Genomic DNA, 27834 nt, shown 5'->3' on the forward strand with positions numbered 1-27834 from the left:
GCTCTAGACTATCACACAGAAGTACTTTGCCTGAGCTGATGGTGTTAAACTCCAAGAAGTCAAACCTTTGCTGACTTTCTCTAATTCTTCATATGTCTCCATGCTCAGATTTCAGCTGTGACTAGAAAGTGTCAAAATCACAGAATGACAGGATGTTAGGGATTGGAAGGTACCTTGAAAGATCATCGAGCCCAACCCCTGTGCCAAAGCAGGAACACCTAGAGTTGGTCAGACGGGAATGTATCCAGGCAGGTTTTGAACCCAGCCATTCCATTCCCTTCATCCTATTTGGATTGGACTCTTTCAAGCAGTGCAACAAAAAGCTGGAGACAAAATATTGCCAACATTGAAAAATGCATTGTTGAGCTGGCTTTGCTTGGTGGAGTTGTGCATAAAAGAAGCTTATTTCTTCTGGAAAATCTGTTGCTTGAAACAGAAAGTACCTGTGAATGTGGACTAGTTTAGTGTGCTTGGGTTGGGGAGAGGTTGTGAGGTTCACTGTGGGGCTGTTGAGGGATAGAGAGCAAGTTCCCCAAAATGTCCATCTTGGCTTGGCTGCTCTGCAGGGAGCTCCTCTTGCCCTTCCATGTCTAGGTTGCCTGTCCTAGTCCACTGGCTGCAGGGATGAGAGGAGAAGCTTCTGAAAGCTTAAAAACATTCAAATAAGGAGGGAGGAAATTTGTCCCTGCTTGCCTGCTGTTACTCTGCAGTGGGAAAGGAGCACTAAAACCCATAGCTTTGTCTTAGTAGCTGAGACTGAATGAGCATTTAGCAGTTCTGGCACAGAGGTTGTGTGCATGAGAGGGAAATACACAAGGAGTGGGGCTCTACACTTCACCTTACTGAGATTGCTGGCAGTGTTAATGCCCATGGGCAAGCAGGGACAGATGGATCTGGCTAAATTATGCCAAGAGCTGAAATCAGAGAGCAAGGGATGGCTTGGAGCCAATATAACCCTGACTCTTAGATTTTTGTTTCTGTGCCAGGCATCCAAAAGTGCAGCACAAAATCATACCCAAAACTCCTATTATAAGTTTTGTTCTCCACTAATTACTCCATAGTAGGAGTGTAAAGGGCTCAGCAATTTTACTTTGAGTAGGACTTGTGTGTTATACACGTTAACAGGTGGGGTTTTTTTATTTATTTGTGGCTTTAAAAAAAATTATTATTTCATTATTTGTTTCGTTTTTAAGATGGCAAGAAAGAGAGGGTTGCTTGGTGCTTCGAATGTATGAAAATCAGGCCCTATATTTATGAACATAATTGCAAGAATCTCTTTCTGAGGGATCCTGAAGTTTCAGTCTGTCTTCTATTTGTCAAGAGTTACTGCTTTGCTTTGTAGTAACAAATATACTGTTTAGAGTAGCTTCTAGATTATTTAGAAACCTGGACTGGTTGAAGATTATTTGGGAGGTGTCTTAAGATAACAAGGAGCTGATGTGCTTCGTCTCCATCTAGCCTGAGGGCCAAGTGGGGGATGTGGCTTCTGAATCAGAGTGTACCTGATGTGCTTGCAGTGTGGCTATGACTTTGCAGTTACCAAATTCCTTTCTCTGGGTTAAATAAGAAGTTAGTCATAGCAAAATGATGTCTGAGTTAATCTTTTTCTGGAAAAAAGTAAAAGTACACAGATGCATTGCTGCGGAAAGAAGTCAGATTATTTGTTACCTGCTTGTGCCTAACATCTTTAATTGCTTTTCGTGCAGAATGTGTGTACACCTAGCTCCTTTCCTGCCTGTCCCATTTCTTCTTAATTAAGAAGTGTTTCAAATAGCATCCAATCCTTTGACACTCAGACTGTTGTTTTGCCAGAGTATTACATGATGTGGCTAGATCTTGCTTTATTTCTTTTAGAGGTAGAGCCACATCAGCTTCTGCTTTTCCTTTGCCTTTTGTCCACCAAATTTGTCAAGCAATTGACAAGTAGGTCACTGAGGATTTTGAAGATTTAGTTCAAATCTGGAGACGGCAGAACAGCATTTCAAAGAAGTTTGAATCTTCAAATTCGATGTCTTACATTCCCCTGAGATACTTAGATTTCATGTGGTCATAAAAGAACAGGAGAATAGGAGAATAGCAGAGTATGTAAGTACTACAAATAAAACAAACAAACCAACCCAACCTAACAACCTATGATCATCCTATATTGATCCTGTTGGTCATTTGGAAATATCTCTTTTTCAAGGAAATAACAAACCAGCTTTCTTTTTCATGGTTATTTTTTGTTCTTGATTCCAACATAGAACTATATTTTTTTTTTTTTTTTTTTTTTTTTTAAGATGAAAAAGGTCTATTTCTTCAGTAACTCCTGCTGTTAAGCAGCAATTCCCATGCAGCCCCTCTGGGTGTCAGTACAACTTCAGGTACAGCTGCATGGTGGCGTTTCAAGCTTTCATTAAAACCATTCTATGGAGGGCAGAAAAATACAAAGAAAAAAAAAGTTGTTAGACATTGATGAGAAAAGATATGAACACTACAAGGGACACAGGTATGCCCGAGACACAGCAAGGAGTACATCTGAGCTGTAATGTTTTCCTAAGAAGCCTCAAGCTAAGTTCCTGTATGTTGGACTGCTTGTGAACAGCCGGAGGCAATGGTTTCTGTGGTGGTAGAGAATGAGTTTGCAGAAGGAAGTTACAGGGATGCTAGGAAAAGGATCATTCTTTGCTATTAACAGAATTAGACAAAAATAACCTCTCCAGATTGTTCTTATGGAGTAACAGTAAGTGTCTGGACAAACTTCTGTAAAATAATAAATAACACGGACGGAGTTTTTCTAATTCAAGGAGCACTGCTGTTTGGCATGTTCCCATGTGAGAGACAGTATGGCCATTGTCTATGAGAAATATTTGAAAGAAAAGAATTACAGGAAAGCTGGGATAATAAAGCAGAAAGCTTTGTAGAGATATTTACAGAATTGCAGAAAAATTTAGGCTGGGAAGGATCTCTGAAGGTTATCCAATCCAACCCTCTGTTCAGAATAGGTCCAATTAGATGAAGTTGCTCAGAGCCTTGTCCAGATGAATTTTGAATATCTGCAAAGCTTGAGATTCAGTAATCTTCCTGTACAACCTGTTGCCTTGTTTGAACATCTATGTGGTGAAAAAGTTTTTTCTTAATATCCCATTTGAACTCTCACATCCTAGTTTGTGTCTTGCTGCTTCTCCTCCTCTCTCCTCAAGCCGACTCTGGTTCTGTCTTATTTATGTCTTTCCATTAGGTAGCTGAAGGCAGCAATAAGATTTTTCCTTGAGCCTTCTCTTTGTACTGAACAAACCCAACTCCTTCAGCTTCTCCTTGTATCTCTCTCCTCATATGCCCTTCCCATCTTCGTGGCTCTTTGTGGAATCCAGTCCAGATTGTCAATATCTATCTTGTATTGAGGTCTCACAAATACTGGGTAGAGGGTAAAAATCACTTCCATCCTTGCTTAAGGCTGTGCTCTCGCAAATACAACTCAACTATACCATTTGCCTTTGCTGTCACAAGGAATTCTGCTAAGTGGCATTCAACTTGTGCTTGGCTAACACCCTGCATTCTTTTCTTCAAAGCTGTTTTCTAGGTGAAAGGCCCCCAGCATGTTACACTGCATGGGTTTATTCCTTCTGAGGTGCAGGACTTTGCATTTGCCTTTGTTGAACCTGCTAGGTTGCTGCTAGCTCTCAAGGTCAATGAATTTGCCGTGTAAGGGGTCAAAGTGGAAGTGTGGGGAAGCTCTCAGTAATTCTTAAGCTTTTATTTTTCAAGTGCCATGACAGAAAATGGTGATGCCCAGGCTCTTATTGATCATCTGCAGTTAGGAGATGCTGAGGGACCAGGAAAGCAAGCAGTCCTGCCTTTTTGCTTGCAAGATACAATGTACTATCGGCAGCTGGGGCTGCAGAGAACTCACTAGTCCCAGAGGCTTTGATGCAGATTTCTGAATGAGAGGGCTTCCCCACCATTATTTTAAAAATACTGTGCATGTAAAAATTTTTCTTTGATTGCAATCAGAGAAGATATGAATAAACCCCCAAAGGGATGCTGCTTTGGGTTCTGAAGATATGTATACACAAAAAGAGAATGAATGGTTTTTGTCTGAAGCCTCTTTCTCTTCCTTTATCACAGGCAGCTAATGTCAGGCTGAATTAGAAAGTTTCCAGAAATATGCTGCTTAAGCAGGGAAAAAGGGGAATGGCCATAAACCCCAACAGAACTGCAGTACACAGATTGTTATTTGGCCTTTAAATTGTAAATGGCTCATTTTAAATAGGCCTGCTACAGATGCTTTCTGCTACAGGTTTATTGATTAACATAGCTGCTTTACATCAGCTCCAGGCTTGTTTCTCCAGAGGCTTTTGTCTCCATGAAAAATGTACTCATTTTCTGAAATTTTGTTAAAATTCATCTGCTGGAGGCTGGCTGAATTTCTATAGGCTTCTAAGCCTTAGCTGCCTAGGCTCAAAATTGGGACAGTCCCTGCCTTTCCCTCCTCACAAATTAATATTCCCTCTTCCACCCTTACAGTGCTGAGCAAATCTAGTGCTTGCACACTGGAGAGTGTGCTTGGATACAGCTCTGAGGGTCTGGCTATTCGAGGAACACTTGCATGGTTCTGAGGGCTATCTTGGCTACACTGAGGATTAGATTTTTGCCAGCAGTTGATTCAAAGCCTGTAAGAGTGAGTGGAAAAAATGACAGTGAGCTTTGGATCACAATGCTCTTTTACGTGGGCTTGCCTCATGCCTTCAGTATCCTAAGCCTTCCAATTTGCTGGAAGCATCTAGTATGTATATGATTAGGGACTTTTTACATTGTCTTTCAAGTTTTGTTTTTTTTTAAAGTATTTCTAAATATATGTACCTCATTTCCTGGGAGAACCTTGTGTATTTTGTGTTAAGCACAACAGATAGTGCTTTGCTTGCACAGAGATTGGTGGAACAGGCAATGCACAGGTTCCCCTTGCAAACCGAGGTCTGCAAGTGCTATTGTCTTCTGAGGAGAGCTTGTGATTCTGGAACAGGAGAAGAATGTTACCACAGGACCAGTGAAAGGAGGGATATGAAAAAACATGGAAAGCAGAGGTGATAATGTACTTCCCCTCCTCCTTCCTTCTGAAACTCCTTCCGTATCATGATAGTCATATTTGTCTCCCTCTTAACTAGTCACTGCATCATGAAACATCTGTCAAACCAGAGTAGGGAAAAGGTCATATTACTGCCTTTGGTGAAAATATTTGAAATTGGTCTTCCCACTCACTTATGCATGGTAAAAGAATATTGTTGGCAGAAAAGTTAATTTAATCTTAAAATTTTGGAAATTAAACCAGTCATATGTAATCTGATCTTTCTCTGCTATCTTGGGGGAAGGGTTGATAAGCCTTTCTTTCTAAAAGTTAATTTTACACCAAGATAAAAGCAGAAAAAAAGTAACAGTTGATATAAAGCATAAGCAATTCCATTCTGAAATGATCAAGAATAGAATACTGCAGTGCCTGAACCTTTTCCTGAATGTTTTTGGGGTTTGATTTGTTTTGTTAAATCAAATCTCTTCAAGATTTCTTTAGGCAAAATCTTTTGACTCATGTGGGACCACGAATCTTGACAGTTCTTCTGAAGTATCTCTGACTTGTCTCTACTTTTTTAAGGCATAGAGGTGGTGAGAATGATAACTTACTTCTTTGTGTCAGTCAAACACACAGTTAGAATTGTACTAGAAGGGCAGTTGTCAGGTGCTGGATAGATGGTTGCTGTGCAGGTATTAGCAACTGAGAGTCCTTCCTTCTTGGGAAGCTCATCTGGTGACTGTTGCTGCCACAGCATATCCCTCACACTTCTTGCAGACCTGAGAGAAGGATGTGTGACTAGAAATATGAGCATCCACTGGAGTTTTTTTGCTGTCAGGGCAATACCCTGTGGCTGTGGAGTACATCGTTTAGAGTAGGGCATTAGACTTCATTTCTTTCCTCCCTCAGAGCCTATCATAAGCATTGGGTAGACCAGGCAATGCATGAAACGCCCAGCACCTGTTAGTGTGTACTTTTCAAGAGCCCCACTTCCTTCCATTATAGTCACAAGCAAGACTCCCTACGGTGTAGTTAGGTCAGTATTTGAATGGTTTGGAAAAATCTGCCTGCTCAAACATGTGACCTGACATTGTAGGAGAATGTTGAAAGTCCTCTTCACTTTTTGCCGAAACACTTTGTCAGTAGTGAAAAAAAGGAAGCCTTGTTTATTGTGGTTGAACCTTTGGTGTCTCCAATCATGAAGGCTCTTGTTGAGGCTTTTCTGTGGCTTGAGATATTCAAAATCTCTCTCCTTGTGGCTTTGAAGCTACATCAGAAATTTTAAGCTTATTGGTTTTCCCTGTGAAAACAAGAATTGAGTCTTCAACCTGTTTGCTAATGATGAGTGAAATGAGCCAACAAGCTCAAACTCTATTAGGATGAGGCAGAGAGGTGCATACACAAACATTAAGGTGCTGTGATTATATTAACCTTATTGTCTCAGATTACCAGGCTACACAGTTCCAAAAGACGCTTGATGAAGCCTTTCGGATGAAAACACTGCTAGCAGCACCAATAGTAGCTGTTAGATTTCTTACTGTTCAATCACTGTGTTCAAGGCCTGCAAGAAAGATATGTGGCAGTAGTATTTTGAAGCAGACATACCAAGTTTGGGCACACTAAATATGGGCAAACATACTTTTCATCCCTCCCTGCAATGTTTCAATTGAGAAGGCAATAGTACTCTATTAGTGTCTCTCCCATTGTTGATGCTTTAAGGAATTAATGACATTCGTTTTACTGGGCATAAAGAAGAGCCAAATTATAGAGCATTTTTTACTGTTTATTTTATTATTTCAAATAAAGATCTGAAAGATGATGAAACTGTGCAATTAAGCAAAAAGCAAAGGAATAAATTCTACTGATACTGTGGGATACTGCATTAGCAATGAATGGAGGGTCAGGATATATGCGCTAAGGAACATGGCATGAATCCCGCAGTAAAAATATTTTGAAATACCTAAACATTTACACCTCTTGATATGGCCCATTCTACAGTGTTTAACCTTGTAGGAAGCACTATGCATTGAGTTTTGACCCTCGATGGGCTTCTGCTGGGAATAATGGAGGAAGGCCTATAACTAACTGGTAATGGGAGTAGAGGATTAATTAATTCTGATCCATACAGACACATTGCCTTCTTGCACAGTCAGAATCTTAATTAGGCAATCACATTTTTTCCTTTCACAGTGACCACTGCTCCAGCTGTGCTGTAACTCTTTCCTCTCTTTCTTTGCAAATCTCTTTCTTTTTTAAAAATATGCATACCTCATTAGGAAAGTTTCATTCTTTTCTGTCCATCCTTCCTGTTTGCATCTACGTATTTGCATATCTGCTTCTGATGTCCTATAATCCCTCAGCCTTCATTTTCAGACCCATTACAGAATGAGATCATGAATCCTTCCTCAGCTCCTTTATTCCTCCAAATCCAGAGTTTCTAACCCTTCTTTTCCCGTGCTCCAACCCTTAGTCCCTGCTGACTCAGTTAAATATACATGTGCTTTTCCCCCTTGTTTCTTCTTTTCCTTTCACCCCTGTGTGGCTGCTTTTCTTATGTCAGATTTCATCTGTTTGCTGGCAACCGTAACATCTTTAAATCTTTAGTAATTTGTTATGTTTGTACATTGTTGCAAAATTAAATATATCTTGGAAAGGGAAGCATGGATTGTTCCATGCACTGCAGGAACAAACTCCTTGTTACTGGGTGGGAAAGGCTATACATGGAGTTGAAAATCTTTGCTGGGGAAGTGTGGAGGCAATGGTCCAATCCCTTGTGTGCTGTCTGGTCTAAGTAACCAAGGCACATCTCGGATCTGGCTGTACAGTTTGTCCAGTCTTGCTAAGCCAAGCTACTGCAGTATAAGGAAAAATGGAGGGCAAGCACTTTATACTCTTTCCTCCTTTATACCTTTCCTTGTTGTGAGTGCCGACCAAAACGATGAAACATGTGATCCTTAGTAATGAGACCTGTAGCACAAATCTCTGGAATTCAGTGGGACCCTTCTCTTCATCAGCAGTAGCACTGAGAGGTCCCTCATGTTTTATAACACACTCACTCCCTTGGAGTATTTTCAGAGCCTGGTTAGGGTACCCTGTAAATTGTGCATTGCTGCTGCTATGTTGCTTCGTATTGTACTTACATCTGTCCAAACCTGGGTTGGTTGGCTTTTTTTTGAGGTTTGGGGTTTTTTGCCTGTTTATGTTGCTTTTGTGAAGATGACATTAATTATGGTAGCCACTACCACAGTGGCTTTATTCTAGCTACTACATTGACTTTTGGTAAGAAAAATGGCCACCTTAAAGATTGAGTTCTCATGAAGCTCTGATTTCCTCAACCACACCTAGCTGTAAAGTTTTCTACTGGTCCACACTTAGTTCTGGTCCATTCAATAATATGTGTAGGATCAGGACTTTCTCAACAGTAATGTCCAATAGCAACAGTAGAAGATAACTGCTTTGTGAAGTACTTAGAGAAACTCATGCCAAGAGTGCCTCACAGTGTAGCTGACCAGTGACATATAGACATGACTTGTAAACTTGCTGCTAGAGTAGGTCCCTGCTCTTTTCTGCTCCTTCCTTGTCAGGGTGCCTTCCAGCCATCTCTTCTAAGGAATAAAGAATAAAACCTTCAAATTCCTCCATATCACATCCCCCACAGTGACACTGAACTTATTTACGGTATTTTCATAGCAAAGATTGACTGGACTTTGTTGTTTTATTCCAGATCACCGGTCTCTTCAGAAGATCAAGGTAAGATCTATTTTATAGATACTAGTAACATATTAAAAATTACTCTAAAGACAAGCTAGTAAGTTGTGTTTTAACACAGTTGTAGTGGAGAATAATTACTTTCTAAAACTGAAACTTTGATGTTCGCATGATGTTCACCCCTAGATATCAATTGCTTGTTCATTTGGTTGATTTAATTGGGACTGGCAGAAGTTAAGCCTACGCTGCATTATTTGTAAAACAAATCATAGAATTGTTTCCATTGGAAAAGACCTTTAAGATAATTGAGTCCAACCATTACCCAACTCTGGCAGTAAAACATGTTCCTTAGAACCACATCTGTGCTTCTTTTAAACACTTCAAGAGATAGACATTCAAGCACCTCCCTAGGGACACTATTTCAAGTGTTTGAGAGCCTTTTCTTCTAATATCCCATCTAAACCTCCCCTGGTGCAACTTGAGATCATTTCCTCTCATTCTATCACTTGACATACTAGGGAGAAGATACCAATACCTATCTCCCTGCAACCTCCTTGTAGGTAGTTGTAAAGAGCAATGAGATCTTCCCTCAGCCTTCTCTTCTCCAGACTAAACCACCCCAGTTGCCTCAGCCACTCCTCATAAAACCTCTTCCTCAGACCCTTCCTCATCTTTGTTGCCCTTCTCTGGACCTGCTCTAGGACTTCAATGTCTTTCTTGTATTGATGGCTCCAAAACTGAACACAATATTCAAGATGCGGTCTCACCAGTGCTGAGTACTGGGAGAATCTTGCACAATCAAATGGAACTAACATAAAAGTTTGCAATTTATTCACACAACTACATAATGCTTCACCTATGGAAAATTATGCATGAGATTAAGAAAGATTTTTTTTTTTTTTTTTGGTGAAGGTGACTTACAGGACAAGACATTTGTAGTAGAAGAGAGTATATTATGCTTTAAAAGTTTGAACCCTTGTTATCTTGTGTTACCACTAAAGTCAGTTTGGTAGCATGCTGTCGAATTTAGTGCGGATAACTTTTACATGCAAAATCTTTATATCTCGAGTAACAAGAGTTGCAGGTTGTGGTAATATGCTTACTCTGAAGGAGAGTGACTGAAGGATCAGGTCTTTCCCTACGGTCTAATGAGGGAGTTTGCAGTGTCTAGCTGGCTAATAACTTGACCAGTTTAAATGCTTAGAGTTAGGTGGTATAAATATTCCTCTAGACATACTTCAAATGATGATTGCACTGGCAGAGTTGCTTAAGGAATGAAAAAATAAAAAATAAAATAGGAGGACTGTAACCGAGAGGAGAAAGATCATCCTATACGTCTGAATTGCCAATATTATTTTGGACTACAAAAATAAATATCTGTTTTCTTCTGGCATTCAATCAGTTACACAATCAGCAAAATTTCTGGATAATACAATAAGCAGCATTCAAGAAAGTCCCAAATGGGAAATAGTTAAGGACTGTTACAAACAGAGATGTAAAGATGTCTGAGCCTGGAATTTTGTCATGAAGCATGTTTGTTTGGAGTGTGGAATGAATAGTTAGGTATCAACCTACATTATCCTTGGCTCCAGCCAAGATCTTTTTAGTCCAGTATAGTGACTGTCAAACATAGTTTCATTAATAAATTTTCTTCCATCTCCTTGACATGTCATTTCTTAGTCAAGAGAGTTATAAAAGAAGCCATGAAAATGGACAAATGTGTCAGCTCAAAGATATATCTAACCCATCTAGTCCATTCCTAGTTTCCAATAGCAGGGGAGCCCCTGATAAATAAGAGCATGATAATGGCAGTAGTATACAGTTTTAATTTCTTGGCGTACCCTAGCAACTTCCCATGATTTACAGCTCACTGACTCTATGAACCAGAGGTATTTTCTTGTTTAATAGTTGATCTGCTTTTTACCATGACCAGAGTTTCTCAATATAAAGTACTGGAAACCTGTGAGAAGTTAACTGTACAGCCCATTTCTCCAAACCTCAGAAGAAATTTGAAAACATTAGGGTCTACTATACTGTTTCAAGACCTGAACTCAAGCTGCTTGTCAGTGCACAAGTTTGTTAGTGTGCAGACTGCTCTTGCTTTTTCATTTCTTTTCCATTTACTCTATTGCTCAATTTTTATCTATTAACGGAGCAACAGACAGTGTAAATGTATTTTCTTTTGTGTCTTTAAACTTCAGTATTTTTTACTGTCATAATGCTTTCTTTCTTTCCACTATTTTTGTACTGTTCCAGTTTTTCACAAAATCTTCCTGTTTGCCGTCTACCATCTGCTGCCAAGGTCTGGCTTTCAGATTTGATAAACATCTCTGAATAGCTTGTTCCTTCCCTCTCTTTCCTTTCTCCCACAAGAAACCCACTCTGAAATGCAGAGTGAAAGACTTATATTTCCTTGACCAGTTACTGACATGATAATACTACTTATTAGAAGTTTTGTGGTTTATGACTATGGATTATCTAGCTAGATTTGTCATCCATGTAAATGTGTAGGAGTGTCTCTCAAACACCAAAGATTTTCCATGACCCAGTGACTTTTTAGAAAGTCCAATACTTCAATTTTTTTCTCTCCAACTATGCCACATACAAAATGAGCAGAGTACTAGAAGGAAAATGCAACAAAAGTGCCATAGCACAAGTATTTTTAAGTCTAGGTATTTCTCAGTCCACTTAATGTATATGTGGAAGCATCTCAAATTAGTCTTTGATCTTAAATCTCTTCTCTACACGATCAAGGGAGAGTTCAGGAGTGAGTGAAAAACTTTTTTCTGAATTGTCTGCCTTTTCTAGTGTTTATACAGAACTCGCCTGGTATGTTTTACTGGAGTAACCATTCAGGAGTCAGTTTTGAGGCTGTTAATTTTATTAATAATCACTACTCAAATGTGTGTCTTTTCCAGATATTAAATATTCATATGTAGTTTTATAATGCAGCAAGATTCAACTATTAAATAATGTGTCCTTATTGGTGTCACTATTTCCTGTGTTTCATCTGCTTTTCCTTATTATGGGACACCTTTCCAGTGATGATTTTCTGATGATATGATGTCTGCTACTGAGAAAAGACACTTTCTCCATTGTGTTGGATCTTTTGCTTTAACTTCCTCTTTATTTCATGATCTTTGTTTTGTCTTCTTTAATCTTCAGTCCTCATTTTTAGCTCTACTGTTTCTTTGTGTGTTTTTCTTTCCCTCATCCTTGTCCTCCTTTACAAATGTATCTCTCCCCTTCACCATGAAGTTGCATAGATTCTTCCTGCTAACTTTGGTTTCTGAATGTCCTGTTTCTCCTTCAGTGTGAACTGTCTGCTTCAAGCATTAGTTGCAAGCAGTAGCTATAGCATCTGTAGTGTAGTAACAGAGTTGCTGCCAGAATTAGTATTTACTGTGAGTGGCACTTCCATTAATCCCTGACAGGACAACACATTATACTGTCTTGAAGAGAGGGTGAGGATAAAGCACCATCTGTCTGGGACTGGGCATCTATTGAACAATTGTAACAGGACACAATGCTTCTTGCTGTGGACATGTGTTAAAGGCACCTTTACCAGTTACAAAACAGAACCATTTTAACTGGCACAGCAAGGGAAACAGAACTGCTAAAAAAATCACACACTTCAAAACAAAAACCCCAAGCCTCTTAAAGATTTTACAAGGTTTGTGTCTTTGTTCTTCGTACAGGTAGTTAGGAAATGCATGACTAGAGTGGAACCCATCTTTTTCTTTCATTCTATTTCCAGATTTAAAACAACCAACCAACCCAAACCACACACACGAAAACAAAAAAAAAGACAAACCAAAACACAAAAAACCAAAACACACACACACACAAAAAGCTAACAACCCCAAACAAACAAAAATCCAAAATACCAAACCACAATCCAAAATACCAAACCACAAAATAGCAGACAAAACCCCTAACATCTAAATTCCCTAACATACTGATAAAAATGGAACAAGGTATGCAAATAGCAAATAACAAAGCATAGTTTTTTAGATGGGGAATTAGAGTCATGGCTCTGAAGCAGGCAATGGAAAGGCTACCTGTTGGGTCACATAGGCCCTGGTGCTGTTATATGCCCTGCAGCCTTGGAGGACAATGGTCTGTCTTTGGTTGTTGACTGAAAGTCAAGACTGGGTAAATGACTGAGCCACAGAACATCTGATGGATGTCATGAGGGAGGGGACAGGCAACTCCCTGGTCAGTGAATGGTGCCACCTGATGTATTTTCACCCTATAAAAATCCCAGTCTTATGCTCAGGAGATCTGCAGCTGTTGGAGGCTGTTGAAAGAAACTATATCCATGGGTACCATGCAGGTGTGGTACTCCGATGGGAATGCAGACTTCTAACACACTGCCTGGCCAGTAACACAGATTGCCTTATTATCATTAGGTGAATGGTTGAGGTTAACAAACCCTTACTTCCACCAGGACCTTTCAGTGCTGTGCTGTGCATTTTATGCAGGCTAGATCATGGCCTGCCTACTCTTAATCACAGGCAGCCTGTGGAAATCTGACTACAATTTTCCCAATGCTAATTCATGGGATAATCTTTTATTTTACATTATCTTTGGTCTAGCTTTATTCATCTGGGTTTTCCTTACAATTCTTTAATTACCCTGTGTGACTGAGTTGGCTGTTCATCATCACCTGAGCAACTGAGGGAGATACTCTTATTTAAAAGAGTACTACAATGAGTTTCATTTCAGTCTTCTGAAAAAGATGTCAGCAAACTCTTGAGAGGTGCTTTTAACAGTGTGTGGACATTGACATGTTACTTCTCTAATGGCTACTTGGAGCTGATGAAGCTCAATACTTGTTTGCCTAATCTCAAACAGAGGAACCTTGTCAAGCATGGAACTAGTCAGAGTTTTAAGTGGCTATACTAGCACGTCTCAAGTAGCAGTCAATACCAGTGATTAATCCTTATGCATCTGAGTTGCATTCTGGTCTGGAAACAGGTGGTTCCAAGCATTCATCTCTTGCTCTTCCTGTTTCTCTGTAAAAGCATGAAACTAGACTTTCTGCCTTGTTTGCTTCTAGCAGAGGTGCTTGTTTTCTTTGCTGCATCATAACAATTTCTAACAAGCTTTGCTATGGTTAAACTGGGGTTTGTAGAGTTGGGTGGGTTTTTTTGTCTGCCATAGATTCCAAATTCTTAAGGGAAGAGGGGATGACTGAGAAATTAAGAGACAAATATATTAAAAGAAGAAATTTTGGAGAAATTTTGGTCTTTACAATGTCATAATATTATACAAAAGATAAAGATGAGGGATGATTTTTCTGCTCGGAAACACAAACAGCAACTAGCTCTCAATGGTCTTTCAGATTCTGGCAGATTATGATTCCATGATGCTATGTTAGAGTCACCCAGTCTGGATATCCTACTCTTAGGAGTAATTTATGTAGAGCGAGGAGTGTGGGTTTATAATGGTGACCTTCAAATTTGCCTCTGTTAGAAGTTTTCCACAGAAGCTGCTTGGCCCAGATTTAAACTGGAAGCTTGGGGAAGGAAATGTAATTCTGTCTCTAAACATCCTCCTGGATGGAGAGAGCTGCTGTCTGAATTATAAGGATAGGAGTGATCAAGTGTGGAAAACAGTGGCAGCTCCATCCTGTACAGAAAATGCTTTGCTATACAGTACCTGCTCCTGTCTTGGAGGCAGAATGTCCTGTCATTATGGTGTTTGCTCCAATGTTGTCTGCTCCATTAAAGAGAGGAGTTTAAACCCATGCGAGGGAAGAGGATGGCTATAGGAGCACCAGTAAAGAGCAAAATAGCTGAGAACACTTCCTGGGACCTCCAATACATGGTATTTCCTGTTTTCCTTGTCAGCCAGTGGGAACATGGACTTTGTTCTATCAAACTTCTTTCTACTTTCTGTATCCACTGGCCACTAGTTTTGCTAGTCATAATCTGCAAGGGGATGTACTCCTCCCAAGTTTTTAAAGCATCCTGCCATCATGAATAAAAGGATGACCAGAGCACTACAGATGAACCAAAGCATCTCAGTGATGGTGGAATTAAAAAGAAAAGAAAAAGCCACCACTATTTTGTACACCAGATTCTTTCAAAAGAGAGAGTCGGGGTTTCATGCAGCTCCAGCCGAGAAGCTGTATTCTTCAGGATGATGTTGCAGCTGTTTACCTAGCAACAAATTGAGATATCTTGGAATGCTTTCTCTGAACAAATCAAAGGCAGTAGGGAGGGTTGCTCCTGACTGCAGGTATTTATTTTGATTAATTAGCCACTTTGGAAAGAAAGCCCTCCTGGATAGTGTTTTGAAAATGTCTGTGGCCAGCTGAGCCAACAGTTGCCTGGGGATCTGCTCTTTGTTTGTTTGTATGCTACTCAGCTCAGCAGAGCCTGGTATCAATCCAAACCCATGGTACCTGTAGCAAAAAAAAAGCATTCTGTTTTAGCACTTCTGAGAGAGATCCTTCCTGCCTAAAAGCTTTTAAAGGTACCTACACCCAACCTCTCATGGTATTTAAGTAGGATGGGGGAGTCAATAGGCAGCTGGGAGGGAGAATCTGGCAGATTGGACAATTTCAACTCATTCAACTACTCAAGGAAAACAAGAAGTGTTTCTTTCCAGGTGGCCACTGCCATTATCTCTTTCACCTTAGGAGGGGTAGGAGTAAGGAATGAGTTGTCTGAGTCAGGGCACCTATTTTCAAGCAGGCAACCTTGCATAATCTGATTTGCTCCGTTTTGGTTTTTTTTGCTTGTTTCTGATGGAAGCTGGTCAGATTAGAGCAGCAATTTGTTAAAATAAATCAAGAAAACAATTTACTCCATTGAAGACTTGAATGAGCAAATAAATGCTTGAACTGACTTTCAGATTATCTAGTTCAACTGTGAAGCCCTAGCTTGCTGAGGAATTGTTACATAGATACTACCAGGGAAAAGCCCTGCAGCCAGCCTTGAAGGAGCAAAAATGTGAAGGGAGTGTGTTAGGAGTGCCTGTGATAGGCCTACCAAGCCAGGTCACAGGGAGGCCCACAATGTTCCTTTATTTGCTATCCCTTTTCATTTTTAAATACAAAAATAAATCATTGCTTAATTATTTTGCCTACAATTCTCTTTCTGCCAAAGTAATGTCACACTATTGATAAAATGTTGGCATTAGTCAGCCAAAGCCTTCTCTGCCTTGTGTTCTTGCTTGACTAGAGACATTTTCCTCCACCACATTGCTCCTGAAAATGACATTAATTGTTCATGTCTTGGCTTAAAAATTAAAATAGTGGCAGGCAAAAGGAAAGAAAAGACCTGACAATATCTACCAGATGGCATTTAGTTTGTCTGCAACTGTTTGGGGTTTTGGATTATCTAAAAAGGAAGTACTTTTTCTTTGCAGTCATCCCTTCTTTTTGTAAATTTAAGTTAAATGATCTTGCAGGAAAAGTTTGGCATCAGGCTCTGAATACTTCCACTCTTAACTATCAACTGCACTCTTACCTTAGAACCAGTGCCACATAAAACAATTCAGGGTGGACTCTAATTGGTATTAGCTAGCTACCTTTAAGCTAGTCTGACAGTGAAAGGCCTTAAAGGCAGGTTGGGTGTAATTTACATCTGCTTGAAAGCTTCTTTTTCCTTCCAGAGATGTATGAAGGGACTTCTGTGTAAGTAAGAATTTAAACTTACTTTCCTTTCAGCAAGCCTGGTTTGATGCTCTGTATTGTTTGAATCTAAAAGTCTTAAAAGAAAAAAGTTGTAATGCATATTTATAGCTACCTAAGTGGACCATTTTTTGCATGTTAAAACTTCTATCTTCTTCTCAAGTTAGGCAAACAGAGGCACTCAAAACTGTATCAGTTCTCTCTTCTGAATCCACACAGAATGCAATGCTTTTGTAGCTAAAGGTAACCCATAATTTTTTAGAAGGGTTTTTTTACCTCTGTGCAATCCTAGAAATGGATGTTATTAGGCATAACTTATGCAGGGAGCCAGTATGCTTCAAAAGTCTTTCAAACCACAGCAGAATGTGTGCTCATGCACAGGTTTTCCTGTGCAAATGGATTAGCTTGAGGTCCTGTGTGAAGGCCTTCATAATATTCCCTTTGCTGAATAGTCATCAGACATCTGTGTCTACTGTTCATCTGACATGCTTTTGAGCTTTCAGTGGCAGCAGGTTGCTGCATTGTTGGTTTTCTTTATCTCCCGGGAGCATTTTGAGCTCTCAGGCTCTTTGTTTGGTTTTCTTTCATGGAAGTAGTGCCTCACAGTACTGCTGCTGTGAGCTACGTAGACTGGTGCCATTGCTCTCAGATTCCCTCAGAAGCCTCCCAAAGCTGAAATCCTGTGGAGAAATCTTGTTCACCATGTGTTTCTTTAGGACAGTGAATGGTGGCAGTAAACAGATATATTGTAGAAAACAAATTGAATATCAATGAGTTTTTGCTTCAGCCAGCACAAGAAATACTATGCTCTAGGCAAGAAGCCTCTAAGTGCTCATTTTTGTGCTGTAATATTTCCATCATGGTTCTTATGAAGTCTTTAGGCTGAAGCACAACTCCTCTAGCAAGTCTAGGAACCTTCCCCCTTCTTATGCAGAGAGCTGCTTCAAGTGTAGACAACCAGCATTATCTTTCTCATGGCTGATGTTAGATTGAACGAGATGTTGCTGACATTAGGGCTAGACTTTCTGAAATGGCTAGTGAGAGATTATGTCCTCTTAGTTATGATAGGAACAAATGTTTGTGTGCTTATTTTGGCATTAAGTTGCACACTCATGTAGAAACAAACTCCAAAGGGCTTGAGTGTCCCTTGTGCAGCGTTTTTGGCCCAACTTGTTAACTTGTATTCAGTGACCTTTGCCTTGTTCTATCAGGAGGAAAATTTGGTTGTGTCAGACAGCTGTTTAATGTAAAGTACTCTTTTGGTGAACACAGAAGCGATTTTATTGCACAGATGTTCAAACAGGTCTGCACAATGGATGTTTTGCTTTTGCTGCTTTCACTTTTGCAAGACTTTTGCCTCTCTTGTACCCACCCAAAGATTTAACCATTTATTTTATGAGAATCATTAGGGGACTTGAGCATCTCCCCTATGAAGAGAGGCTGAAATCCCTGGGACTATTTAGTCTTGAGAAGAGAAGACTGAGAGGAGATCTGATCAATGTCTATCAATATCTGAGGGGTGGGTGTCAAGTGGAGGGGGCCAGGCTCTTTTCAGTGGTTCACAGTGATAAGACAAAGAACAATGGGTTCAAACTTGAACATAGAAGATTTCACCTCAACATGAGGACAAACTTCTTTACAGTAAGGGTGATGGAGCACTGGAACAGGCTCCCCAAGGGGGTTGTGGAGTCTCCTTCTCTGGAGACTTTCAAAACCCACCTGGATGTGTTCCTGTGTGAACTACCCTAAGTGATCCTGCTCTGGCAGGGGGGTTGGACCTGATGATCTCTTGAGGTCCCTTCCAACCTCTGATATACTGTGAGACTGTGATTTCTGGGGGTTTTGCCAGTCCTCTTAACCCACAAGGCTTAGCTCCCATTTACTTTTTTTCATGATCTTCAGTAGTAGTTTCCAGTATGTGCAGGTGTATTAAATAAATGAAGAATCATTTAATTGCTCCTTCCACTCAGCTTAGCTTAAAAAAAGAGATATTTAAGCATAATCAGCTTTGGTGTGACTTGAGATTGTCTGTAGATCAAAGACCTCTCACTGTCATTTCAACTAAGTGTTATTAATTTTGTAATTTAATTTCTTAGTTATGTAGACAGTTTGGCATGCATATTTTAAAGTTTGAGTTTTTTTTTTTTTCCTGTAAGTTTAAAAGCAGATTAAATATTGGGAAGAGGTAAAGTGTTTGTAAAAGCTCAAATGCAGAGATTTGCAACCTTTCTTCACCATGAATCCCTAAAATATTTCTGTAGGACTAGCAGACCCTTCAGAAATGTCAAAGGTATTCGCTGCAGTGTGTCTTAGATGGTTGTTTTCATAGCCATCTTGGAAGGGAAATAGTTCACAAACTAATCTTCTATTGTGCCCTTGCCTCTTTCATCTGCAGTCCGAGGTTGAAGATCATGGTTAGAGCAGAAAAAGTCAGCTTTGTACATTTCTGGGTAAGATCTGATCTTTACTAGATTGTACAAAGCTGTTACAAGCAAACTGTTCAAAACAAACGTATTTCTGAATGGTAATGTACACGGACTTCATACTCATTTGAGGGTGTAGCCATTTGGAGTGGTTGAAATTGAAGTTATTATTGATTTCTAAAAACTAATGAGAAATTAAGAAGGAGGGTTTGTTGTCTTATTTATTTAATGCTGATCTTCAATGGCTCAGAAGGCTCCAGCTGTGTAAAAGCACTCTTCTAGTTGGAGTCAGCTTTTAACTTTTCAAAGTGTGAAAAAAATAAAAGTAGCTACTTTAAATTCCTGACTATGAATTTCACTTTCTGCAAGAGCAATAAGGAGCCCTAAGTATTCTGGAAGATAATAATAGGCCAAATAAAGTTTAATAACTCTTAAGAAATTTGATAATGTCACCTTCTGGTGCAATTTCTTCTTTATTATCAGCTCATCAAAGTTTAAGTGAGGCAGTATTTCAAGAGGTGTTCCTTAAGAGTTCCCCTGACCATATCTAGCAGGACATGATGGTGGACTTTGAAGCTCAAATTCTGGGGCCCCCACAGCAAAACTCTAATGTCTAATATCTTGTATTAGCTGCCTCTAACCAGTAAGAACCATTCAGCACAGAAATGTGGATGGCATATTGATTGCAAGAGCTGAATTGGTGTGTTAGCTGGTTTTTTTTTAAGAAAGGGGTAGACACTTGTAAGCACTGCCCAAGGAATTGTTTCTATGAGGTCCTGATCACTTCAGATCATTAGCTGTCTTACTGTGTCTTTTGAAAGAGCTCGTCTCAAACTGACTGCATTTTAATCATGGATGTGACAACTTCTTTCTGTGGTCCTCATACTTTAAAACGCAGTTTAAAAAAATTCTTCTCCCTTCAGTGGCAATTCTTAGACCCCTCCCACTAAAGGATTGCCTGGAGATTGTGAAAGCTTCAAAACAGCCATATATTTTTAGTCAATATTCTGGTATAGTTTGTATAACAGTAGTGGATGCAAATCTGGTGTGGAAATGGTTGGATGGATCAGATGTGCAATCCAATTGGTAAAATCTGGAAGAGGTTTACGGTTTATGAATACTACTCATGTAAAAGGAGACATTAGTCCTGTGCCACTGACAGTGGCAGACTGCAGAACTGCATTGCTCTGAGATCCTTTCTGGTGAAAACTAACTCCTCTCACCGACTTACCAATGATTATTTAACTACCTTAACAAATATTTTTCATGTCAACTTACTTTGAACAAAGAACCTTGTGATTCTGAGAAGTTACCTACAGGGTTTATAAGAAGCTTTTTCTCCATGTTCTTTCTGAAATTGTTTGTGGTGGTTTGAAACTGTCTTTTTAATTTTTCCTTGCAAAGTTCAGAACAGAGAAAGTGAAAGAATGTAAATAAGTCACTATTGGGTGTAAGAAAGCAAAATAACGATTGTTCTAAACACTTCCATTGGATAGATAGAAATGTTTAAGAACTATTACCCAAAACAAAGTAGGCACTCTGCACATTCTGTGTTCGGCAGTGGGGGCAGTTGCTGGGCTGTCTGGCTGCTGTTTCTTCTTCTCTTCTGGCTGAAGATAACACGTACTGACCTTGGCAGCTAAGTTAACAACTTTCTGCTCTAACTCTGCTTCTCTGTCCAGGGGGGTCTGGGGGGGAAGCTCCTGGGAGAGGGAGGCCCCTTTGGGAGGGTCCCCTTGGGGGGAAGCAAAGGGAGATCGATTGTGCTTTTTCTGTTGATTGTATATATTTGTGAATGTTGTGAATTTTTGTATATTTGTACATATTCATTGCATTTCATTGTAGATTTTAGACTCTGCTTGTAAATACAGCTTTTCATTTGCTTCCAGACTGGGCTAGCCTGGTTATTGTTGGTGGGGGGGGAATTTCAGCTCACACTGACACATTGTTTTACTGGCAAAAATTATAGTATGATAGTAGCCTAGTGCTGAGCCCTGAGTATGTCATCGATTTATGCTGATTAGCAGCTTTAGGATGAGGAGGAAGTTTTCCTGCAGGGCAGGACATGTTTGCTGGCAGTTTCAGCAGGGATGGAGCAGGGATAGAGTAGACTGTCCGCAGAGGTGTGCTGATAGAGAAGGGTTGAGCTTCACAGAGAAAGCAGACTTTGGAGTCTACCATCGCAGCAGACTGAGTGCTTCCTCATTATGTGGACAGAACACAGTCTTGTCAAGATGTCACCTTTCATCAGCAATACATCTGCTTTGCTAAATAAACGAAAAAAGTAATAAAACATTTTTATTAGTCATGACAAATGCTTGTCTTAGGAGAAGCTGAGAAAATAATGACTTGATTTAAATATTTATTAAAGCAAGTAATTTTTGAGGCATCTTAAAGACCTGGAGGTATTTTATGGTATGATAGAGCAATTGCATAATTCATGTTATATATTACATCAGTGGTGCAGTGCTGCTCAGAAGAAATAACCCTCTTCTCACTTTAATTTTTTTAATTTTCAACTAGCCTGACATTGCATGTTAACAACAGTTTTGTTCAATTTCTCAGTCTACTCCTTCTTGTCAATGCCATCTGCTTGCTTGTTTTACCACCTCTTTATCAACCAGGTGATTTTTGCCATCTTCAACCTCCTCCTCAATATGCCCAGCATGTCCTGTTTGAGTTTATGGGGTTAGTGTGCTAAGCAATATTCATACTTAAGGAAATGTATACCCTCTTCTAAAGAGCCTTTCTCTACTTCTGGTTCAACAGCTTCTAAGTCTTTCAGCATCCTAGCTTATAGAATGGAATTATTTTACTATAGTCTAATCTGCTTGTTACACCAGCTGGTTTTGTTGATCTGTAATGTATTCATTTATGCAATAGGTTCTACTCTAGCAGAGCCCTTAATGCTAAGTGTGCAGGTAGACTTGGTGAAAAGGATGCAATTATCTCACAGCCAAGCACCTGCTTAAATGCTTTGCCGAATTGGAGGCTCAGGAAAAAGAGGAAAAGATTGGTCTAATTATGTTGAATGTGTTTTAGAGTTTATTTATCCTAATAGCCTTATCACCAGACTAACCTCTTGTTACAGTTACTCAGTGCAGATGATTTCTCATGGCTTGCCAGGCTTTTCTTTTCACTTCATCATTTTCTTATATCTCTGTTCTGGTTTTTCTGAACTATAATCTTAAGCATGATTTTCATAAGAGAATACATTTCTGCCTCTTAGGAAATAATTTCAAGGAAGCCAGGTTTTAAAATGGATGCAGAAGGAAATGAAAAACTAGTGTCGCCTGTTTGTTTCGTTTGCATGTGTGTAAGGAGAGCAAAATATTTATAGACATCCAAACTGTAGTAGCCCACAGAATGATTGTCAGTGAGACTAGATCAGCAAAAAAGGAGGAAAAAGATAAAATGAATGATGTAAGAATTAAACTTAAAAGATGTACAATTTTTTGTTTGTTTATTTTTTCAGTTCTAGCTCTTACCTGCTGATGTTTGTCTTTATTAATGCCTTAAATCTGTGTGCCTTTGCTCCCATAGATGCCAGGGACATTTGCAAGACTTGGTTTAACTTACACTCACCGTTAAACTGCCCTAAGTCCAATATTGCAAGAATTAATGTTACTGCTTTTCCAAGTCAGAAGTTAGCTGGACCAGATTTTTGCTTTTCCTGCTGCTACATGGCCATGGCACAAGGCATTGTCAAGATCAGAAAGCCATGCACAACCCCAGTTTTCAAAGGAACCAACATTTGTTGAGGAGTCTGTGAATGCCGTTCCCGTTCTGCAGTATGTTGTCATTTCTGAGGCTCTAACAAGTTCCTCATGGAATTCACACTGCAGTTTCCTGTATGTTATTTTTCAGAGGCAAAGCCATTCTATGGTTTTCTTTTCCCCTTGTTCCTCCCTGTGTGAGCTTTTGGCATCTTTGTCAAGGATGGCACTTGAGTGAATGCTTAAATTGATTGCACCACCTAGACTAGAAGGTAGAAATGGGTTTAAGCACTCTTGAAAGAGTATGAACCGAGGCAGATGTTTAGTGCTTTCTAAGATGCAAACCAAGTGTTTTCTCAGAAAGATTATTCATAATTGCCTTTTACTCTGTATGTCATACTGGGGAAAGGGAGGGAAAATGAAGGAAATAGCTAGATAGCAGTAGATTTGTAGCACATTGTCATGTTTGTTCGTCCTTACCACCATGGTGTTTTTAGCTGAATTAAGCCTATGCATAAGGCAATACTGTCCCAGGCTTTTGCCCTCCTCCTTTTTAACAGGCATGAGGCAGACAGTAGCAAATACCAAGCAGCCCCCAGCCCTGTGCACAGCTCTACCCTGCCTTGCTATGAGCCTTTGTTTTCTTTGCTTGTCTTTGTCTCTCTTTCTGTATCTGTTTAAATTACAGAAGCTATAAAGGTGAGGACTGCTTCCTGCTTTCTTTGACCTTGCCTGTCAAACCTGGAGCACTTGCTGCCCACTGTCATGTCAAAATGTTTTTGTAGTGCAAATAATTATTAAGAAATTTCTATTTTGCCACCTAAGCATCTGCAGTTTGAGACTCTCAGTGTATTTGAGACTGAAGAGCAATAGTCTGAGATGTCTGAGGATGCTTTCGGTTCTTTGTATTTGACATCAACATCTCCAGAGATTTGGACCCACATGTAGACACTGTTAAAAGGTCCCTGAAGTGTCCCAAGGCAATAATTCAGGCAGAAGTATGCAGTTCCAGAGCAGCTTTGGAAGCTCTGTGCTGATGTCCCTACAGCTTTTGTGCAAGTTATGGACAGTCATCCATCTGCCAGCCAGTGCAGGCTTCACATTTGCCTCATGTTCTAGGAGTCACAGAGAGCAATCAGAAAAAGGTCATCACAATAAATGAGTAAGTGGTCAGTGATTGCTATGCTGCTTAGATGCACACAAGTCTATGGGGCTGGATGGGCTACACCCAAGTGTGCTGAAGGACTGGGCAGATGTGCCCACCAACTCACTTTCCATTTTTCACCTGAAGTCCTGGCTAACTGGGGAGGTCCCAATGGACTGGAAGATAGCAAATGTAACACCTGCCTACAAGAAAGGAAGAAAGGAGGACCCCAGAAACTATAGGCCTGTTAGTCTGACCTAGGCACCAGGGAAGGTCATGGAGCAAGTCATCTCAAGCTCCATTACACACCATAGAGAGAACAACCAGAGGATCAGACCCAGTCAGCATGGGTTTATGAAGGGCAGGTCCTGCCTGACCAACCTGATCTCCTCCTATGACAGGATGACCCGACTACTGGATGAGGGAAAGGCTGTGGGTATTGTCTACCTAGACTTCCAAAAAGCCTTTGATGCTGCTCCCCACAGAATTCTTGCGGACAAACTGGCTGCTCATGGCGTGGATGAGCACAGGCTCTGCTGGATAAAGCACTGGCTGGGCTGAATGGGCCCAAAGAGTGGTGGTCAATGGAGTCAAATCCAGCTGGTGGCTGGTCACAAGTTCCTCAGCGCTCAGTGTTGGGACCATTTTAACATTATTTATGACCTTGATGAAGACAGAGTGTGTCATCAGTAAATTTGCAGATGACACCAAATTAGGTGGGAGTGTTGATCGTCATGAGGGTAGGGAGGCTCCACAGAGGAACTTGGATAGATTGGATTGATGGGCCAATGTTAATGGGATGAGCTTCAACAAGGCCAAATGCAAGGTCCTGTGCTTGGGTCACAACAACCCCAAGCAATGCTACAGGCCTGGGAAACTGTGGCTGGAAAGCTGTCTGGCAGAAAGGGACCTAGGGGTTCTAATTGACAAACAATTGAATATGAGCAAGCAGTGTGCCCAGGTGGCCAAGAAAGTCAATGGCATCTTGGCTTGTATCAAAAATGTTGTGTCCAGAAGGAGTAGGGAGGTGATTGTCCCCTTGTACTCAGCTCTGGTGAGGCCACACCTTGAGTATTGTGTCCAGTTTTGGGCAACTCAGTACAGGAGGGATGTCAAAGTGCTGGAGCCAGTGCAGAGGAGAGCAACAAAGCTGTGAAGGGTCTGGAGAATAAATCTTATGAAGTGCAACTGAAGGAGCTGGGGATGGTTAGCTTGGAAAAGAGGAGGCTGAGGAGAGACCTCATTGCTGTCTACAGCTACCTGAAAGGACATTGTGGAGAGGTTGGTGATGGTCTTTTCTCCCAGGTAATCAGTGATAGAACAAGAGGGAATGGCCTCAAGCTGTGACTGGGTAGATTTAGACTGGACATTAGGAAAATTTTTTTCCACAAAAAGAGTGGTCAGAAATTGGTGTGGACTGACCAGGGAGGTGGTTGAGTCACCAACCCTGGATGTGTTTAAAGGTTGTTTGGATGTGGTGCTTGGGGATATGGTTTAGGGGTGAACCTTGTAGAGTAGGGCTATTGGTTGGACTTGGTGATCCTGAGGGTCTTTTCCAACCTGAATGTTTCTGTGATTCTGTGATAGAGTATGAGAATGCAAGTGGATTGAGGTATCAGTCCTGCACATACTGTGACCTATGTTCTCAGCTGTGAGGCTAAATGCTTAATGATTCCTGCCTAACATTAGCTTTCTGTTTGTCTTTTGCAGCACTTTTACAGGCAGTCATAGCTGGTGATCTGCTGAAGGTAAGTACAGAGCACTGAGTGTCCACCTTCTCATAGCTTTTCACAGGTTTGATATACCGTAAATTTTATCACACCTCTGCTCAAACCAGAAATAGACTGCTGTAGGGAGGGCTGGCTAGTGCCATTTTACAACCTTTCCAGGAAATCCTGACTATTAGGGGAACACATCAGTCAGGTGAGATGTGAAATTCAAGTGAATAGGATCTGGTGTTAGACAGCACCTTTCAGCCCACAATTCATGGAGCACTGTGCAGAGCAATGTCTCAGTTACTAACAGAGAAATTAGTCTACTGGCAAATGCAAGCGCACAGCAGGGTAATTCTGACACAACTTTACACAGTAAATGATATTTTGTGGCAGTGAAATTGGTGGCCAAGCCCTTAGAGTTGCTAGAGACATTTTAACTTCTACCTGGGCAACCACCAGAGCAGGGAGAATGAATCTCAGCTTATTTTGTTGTCTGTCTCAAAACACGGAGTGTTTTGGTATTCTTAGTTATTGGGAGGAAAAGGCACCCATGCCAGAATGTTTTGTGCCCAAAGTCTGAAGTTCCACATCTGACAGTTATTCAGGCTAAATATTTCAGAAGCCAAATTGGGATTTGAAAACATGTCCTCACATTTGGATGAGAACTGTGATTAATGATTGCAATTTTATCTGCAAGAAGCCAGCTTGGAGCCATTTGTAAAAATGACAGTACTGTTAGGCTAAATCTTTGCCTGCTGGTGCCCCGTCTATGCCTCTGTCTCTGTCCTTGTGGCTACAACATCAAGGGAGCAGTCCTTCAACCAGCAGTCATAAAAATATTGTCTCCTTTCCACTTCTTGAAAACTTATTGCCCAACTTTGCTTTGAGTGGGAAACTTCTTGCCCTTCTTCAGATATACTGCAGCTTAAGTGATGCCCCACTGTCCCAGTCCTCTTTCTCTTTTCTCTAGTGACCTGTGCTGCAATCCTCCCCTTTCCCTGAGTTTGCAGCATTTCTGAGATCTGGACAGTTGCTGTTTCCTGCCTGTTAATACCCCATGTAGTGCTCCCCCCACCCACCACCAGCCATGAGCAGAGGGCGAAAAGGGAGATCTGGGGCAGCTGAACCTCACATCCCTGCAGATTTTTGAGTTGGAGTTTTCTGGTTTAGTAAGAAAGTGGTTGTTTCCTGTGCTGAAGAAAATTTGGAATCTTCAGTAGGGAAGACAGAATTTTCTGTCAAATACATATGTTCAAAAATATCCCAATATCTCCACCAGAAGTGGTTTGCAAGCATTACCATCAAGCAATAATTCATCACCAGTAGAGTAGTAATGTCTCATTATTTAGAGAATACAAACTGCTCCTCTTAACTCATGTAACTGTCAGTTCTTCTAGACTCAGATATTTTTTTTTCATTGGAGCCCCAAAGCTGACCTTAAAGTAATATTTTATTTCATTTTACTCCACTTTTGTACTGACCTCCTATGAAAAGTAGTTAATAATTTGCCTGTGTATTTGTTTTTCTGATCCTTCCATCTTATCCTTCTGTGTGGTGGTTTTTGTGTTGTTGTTTTTTTCCAGTTCATAGAATGCTGTAAAAAAGGAGCCAATTTGTTAATCCAAGGACCTGATCACTGCTCCTTGTTGCACCACGCTGCCAAGACTGGGCAAGGCGAGATTGTGAAATACATCCTGGAGCATGGTGAGTCACAGTGGTTAAAGTCACAGGGAACTCTACTCCAGCCAGGTGCCAGTCAGGTAAAACCACACAACATGGCTGGAAGTGCCCTCACTCATCTGTGGTCACTTGTCAGCAAAATCTCCACCTGCAGCATGTATGAACAGGAGGCTAGGAATGTGTCAGCAATGAAAATGGTAGCTCCAGGTAAGAGAAAGCATTACAAACAAAAATAAAGATGGCTTTTGAGGAAGATGGATGTTTTCACAGTTGCATCAGCTGTGGGGAAGAAGTAATGTGTGATGTTCTCATTAGAACCTCTGGCATAGAAATCATCTGAAATGATTTGTTTTTTTAATTGGAGCATATGTTGTAGAAAGCTTTCATCCTCCATTAAAACCTTTACAGTGATAGGGAGCCCATCTAACCATTGGTATTATTTCAGTATTTAGTGAGACACTGATTAGGTATCTGCAATTATTTGTAGAGTGGATTCACCTGGCTTGCCTTCCAACCTTCCAATACTATGTCTCTGTTAGATTCAAGCTCACTCAATAACATGTATGATCTCCATTTTAAATGTATATTTATTGGCTGTGATCATGGAATTTCTTTTTCTTGACTCTTTTCATCTTTCATAGAATAATATTTTGGTTGGAAAAGGTCTTTAGGAGTACAACCATTATCTAACTCTACTATCTCTGGTGCTAAGCCATGAACCATGTCCCTTAGCAACATATCTATGCATCACTTAATGCC

General features: G+C 40.4%; 1 protein-coding gene across 2 annotated transcripts in view; it reads left to right on the forward strand.

Annotated features, from left to right (window-relative positions):
- Window positions 1-27834, forward strand: part of DGKI (diacylglycerol kinase iota) — a 201271-nt gene that overhangs the window by 160741 nt on the left and 12696 nt on the right. For both annotated transcript variants that reach the window (XM_054387069.1, XM_054387071.1), the window contains 3 exons: window positions 8769-8794; window positions 25391-25428; window positions 26979-27099. In XM_054387069.1, the coding sequence (XP_054243044.1) occupies window positions 8769-8794; window positions 25391-25428; window positions 26979-27099 (185 nt within the window). The remainder of the gene's footprint in view (window positions 1-8768; window positions 8795-25390; window positions 25429-26978; window positions 27100-27834) is intronic.

Source organism: Indicator indicator, chromosome 14 (assembly GCF_027791375.1).
Source record: "Indicator indicator isolate 239-I01 chromosome 14, UM_Iind_1.1, whole genome shotgun sequence".
Taxonomy (NCBI): Eukaryota; Metazoa; Chordata; class Aves; order Piciformes; family Indicatoridae; genus Indicator; species Indicator indicator.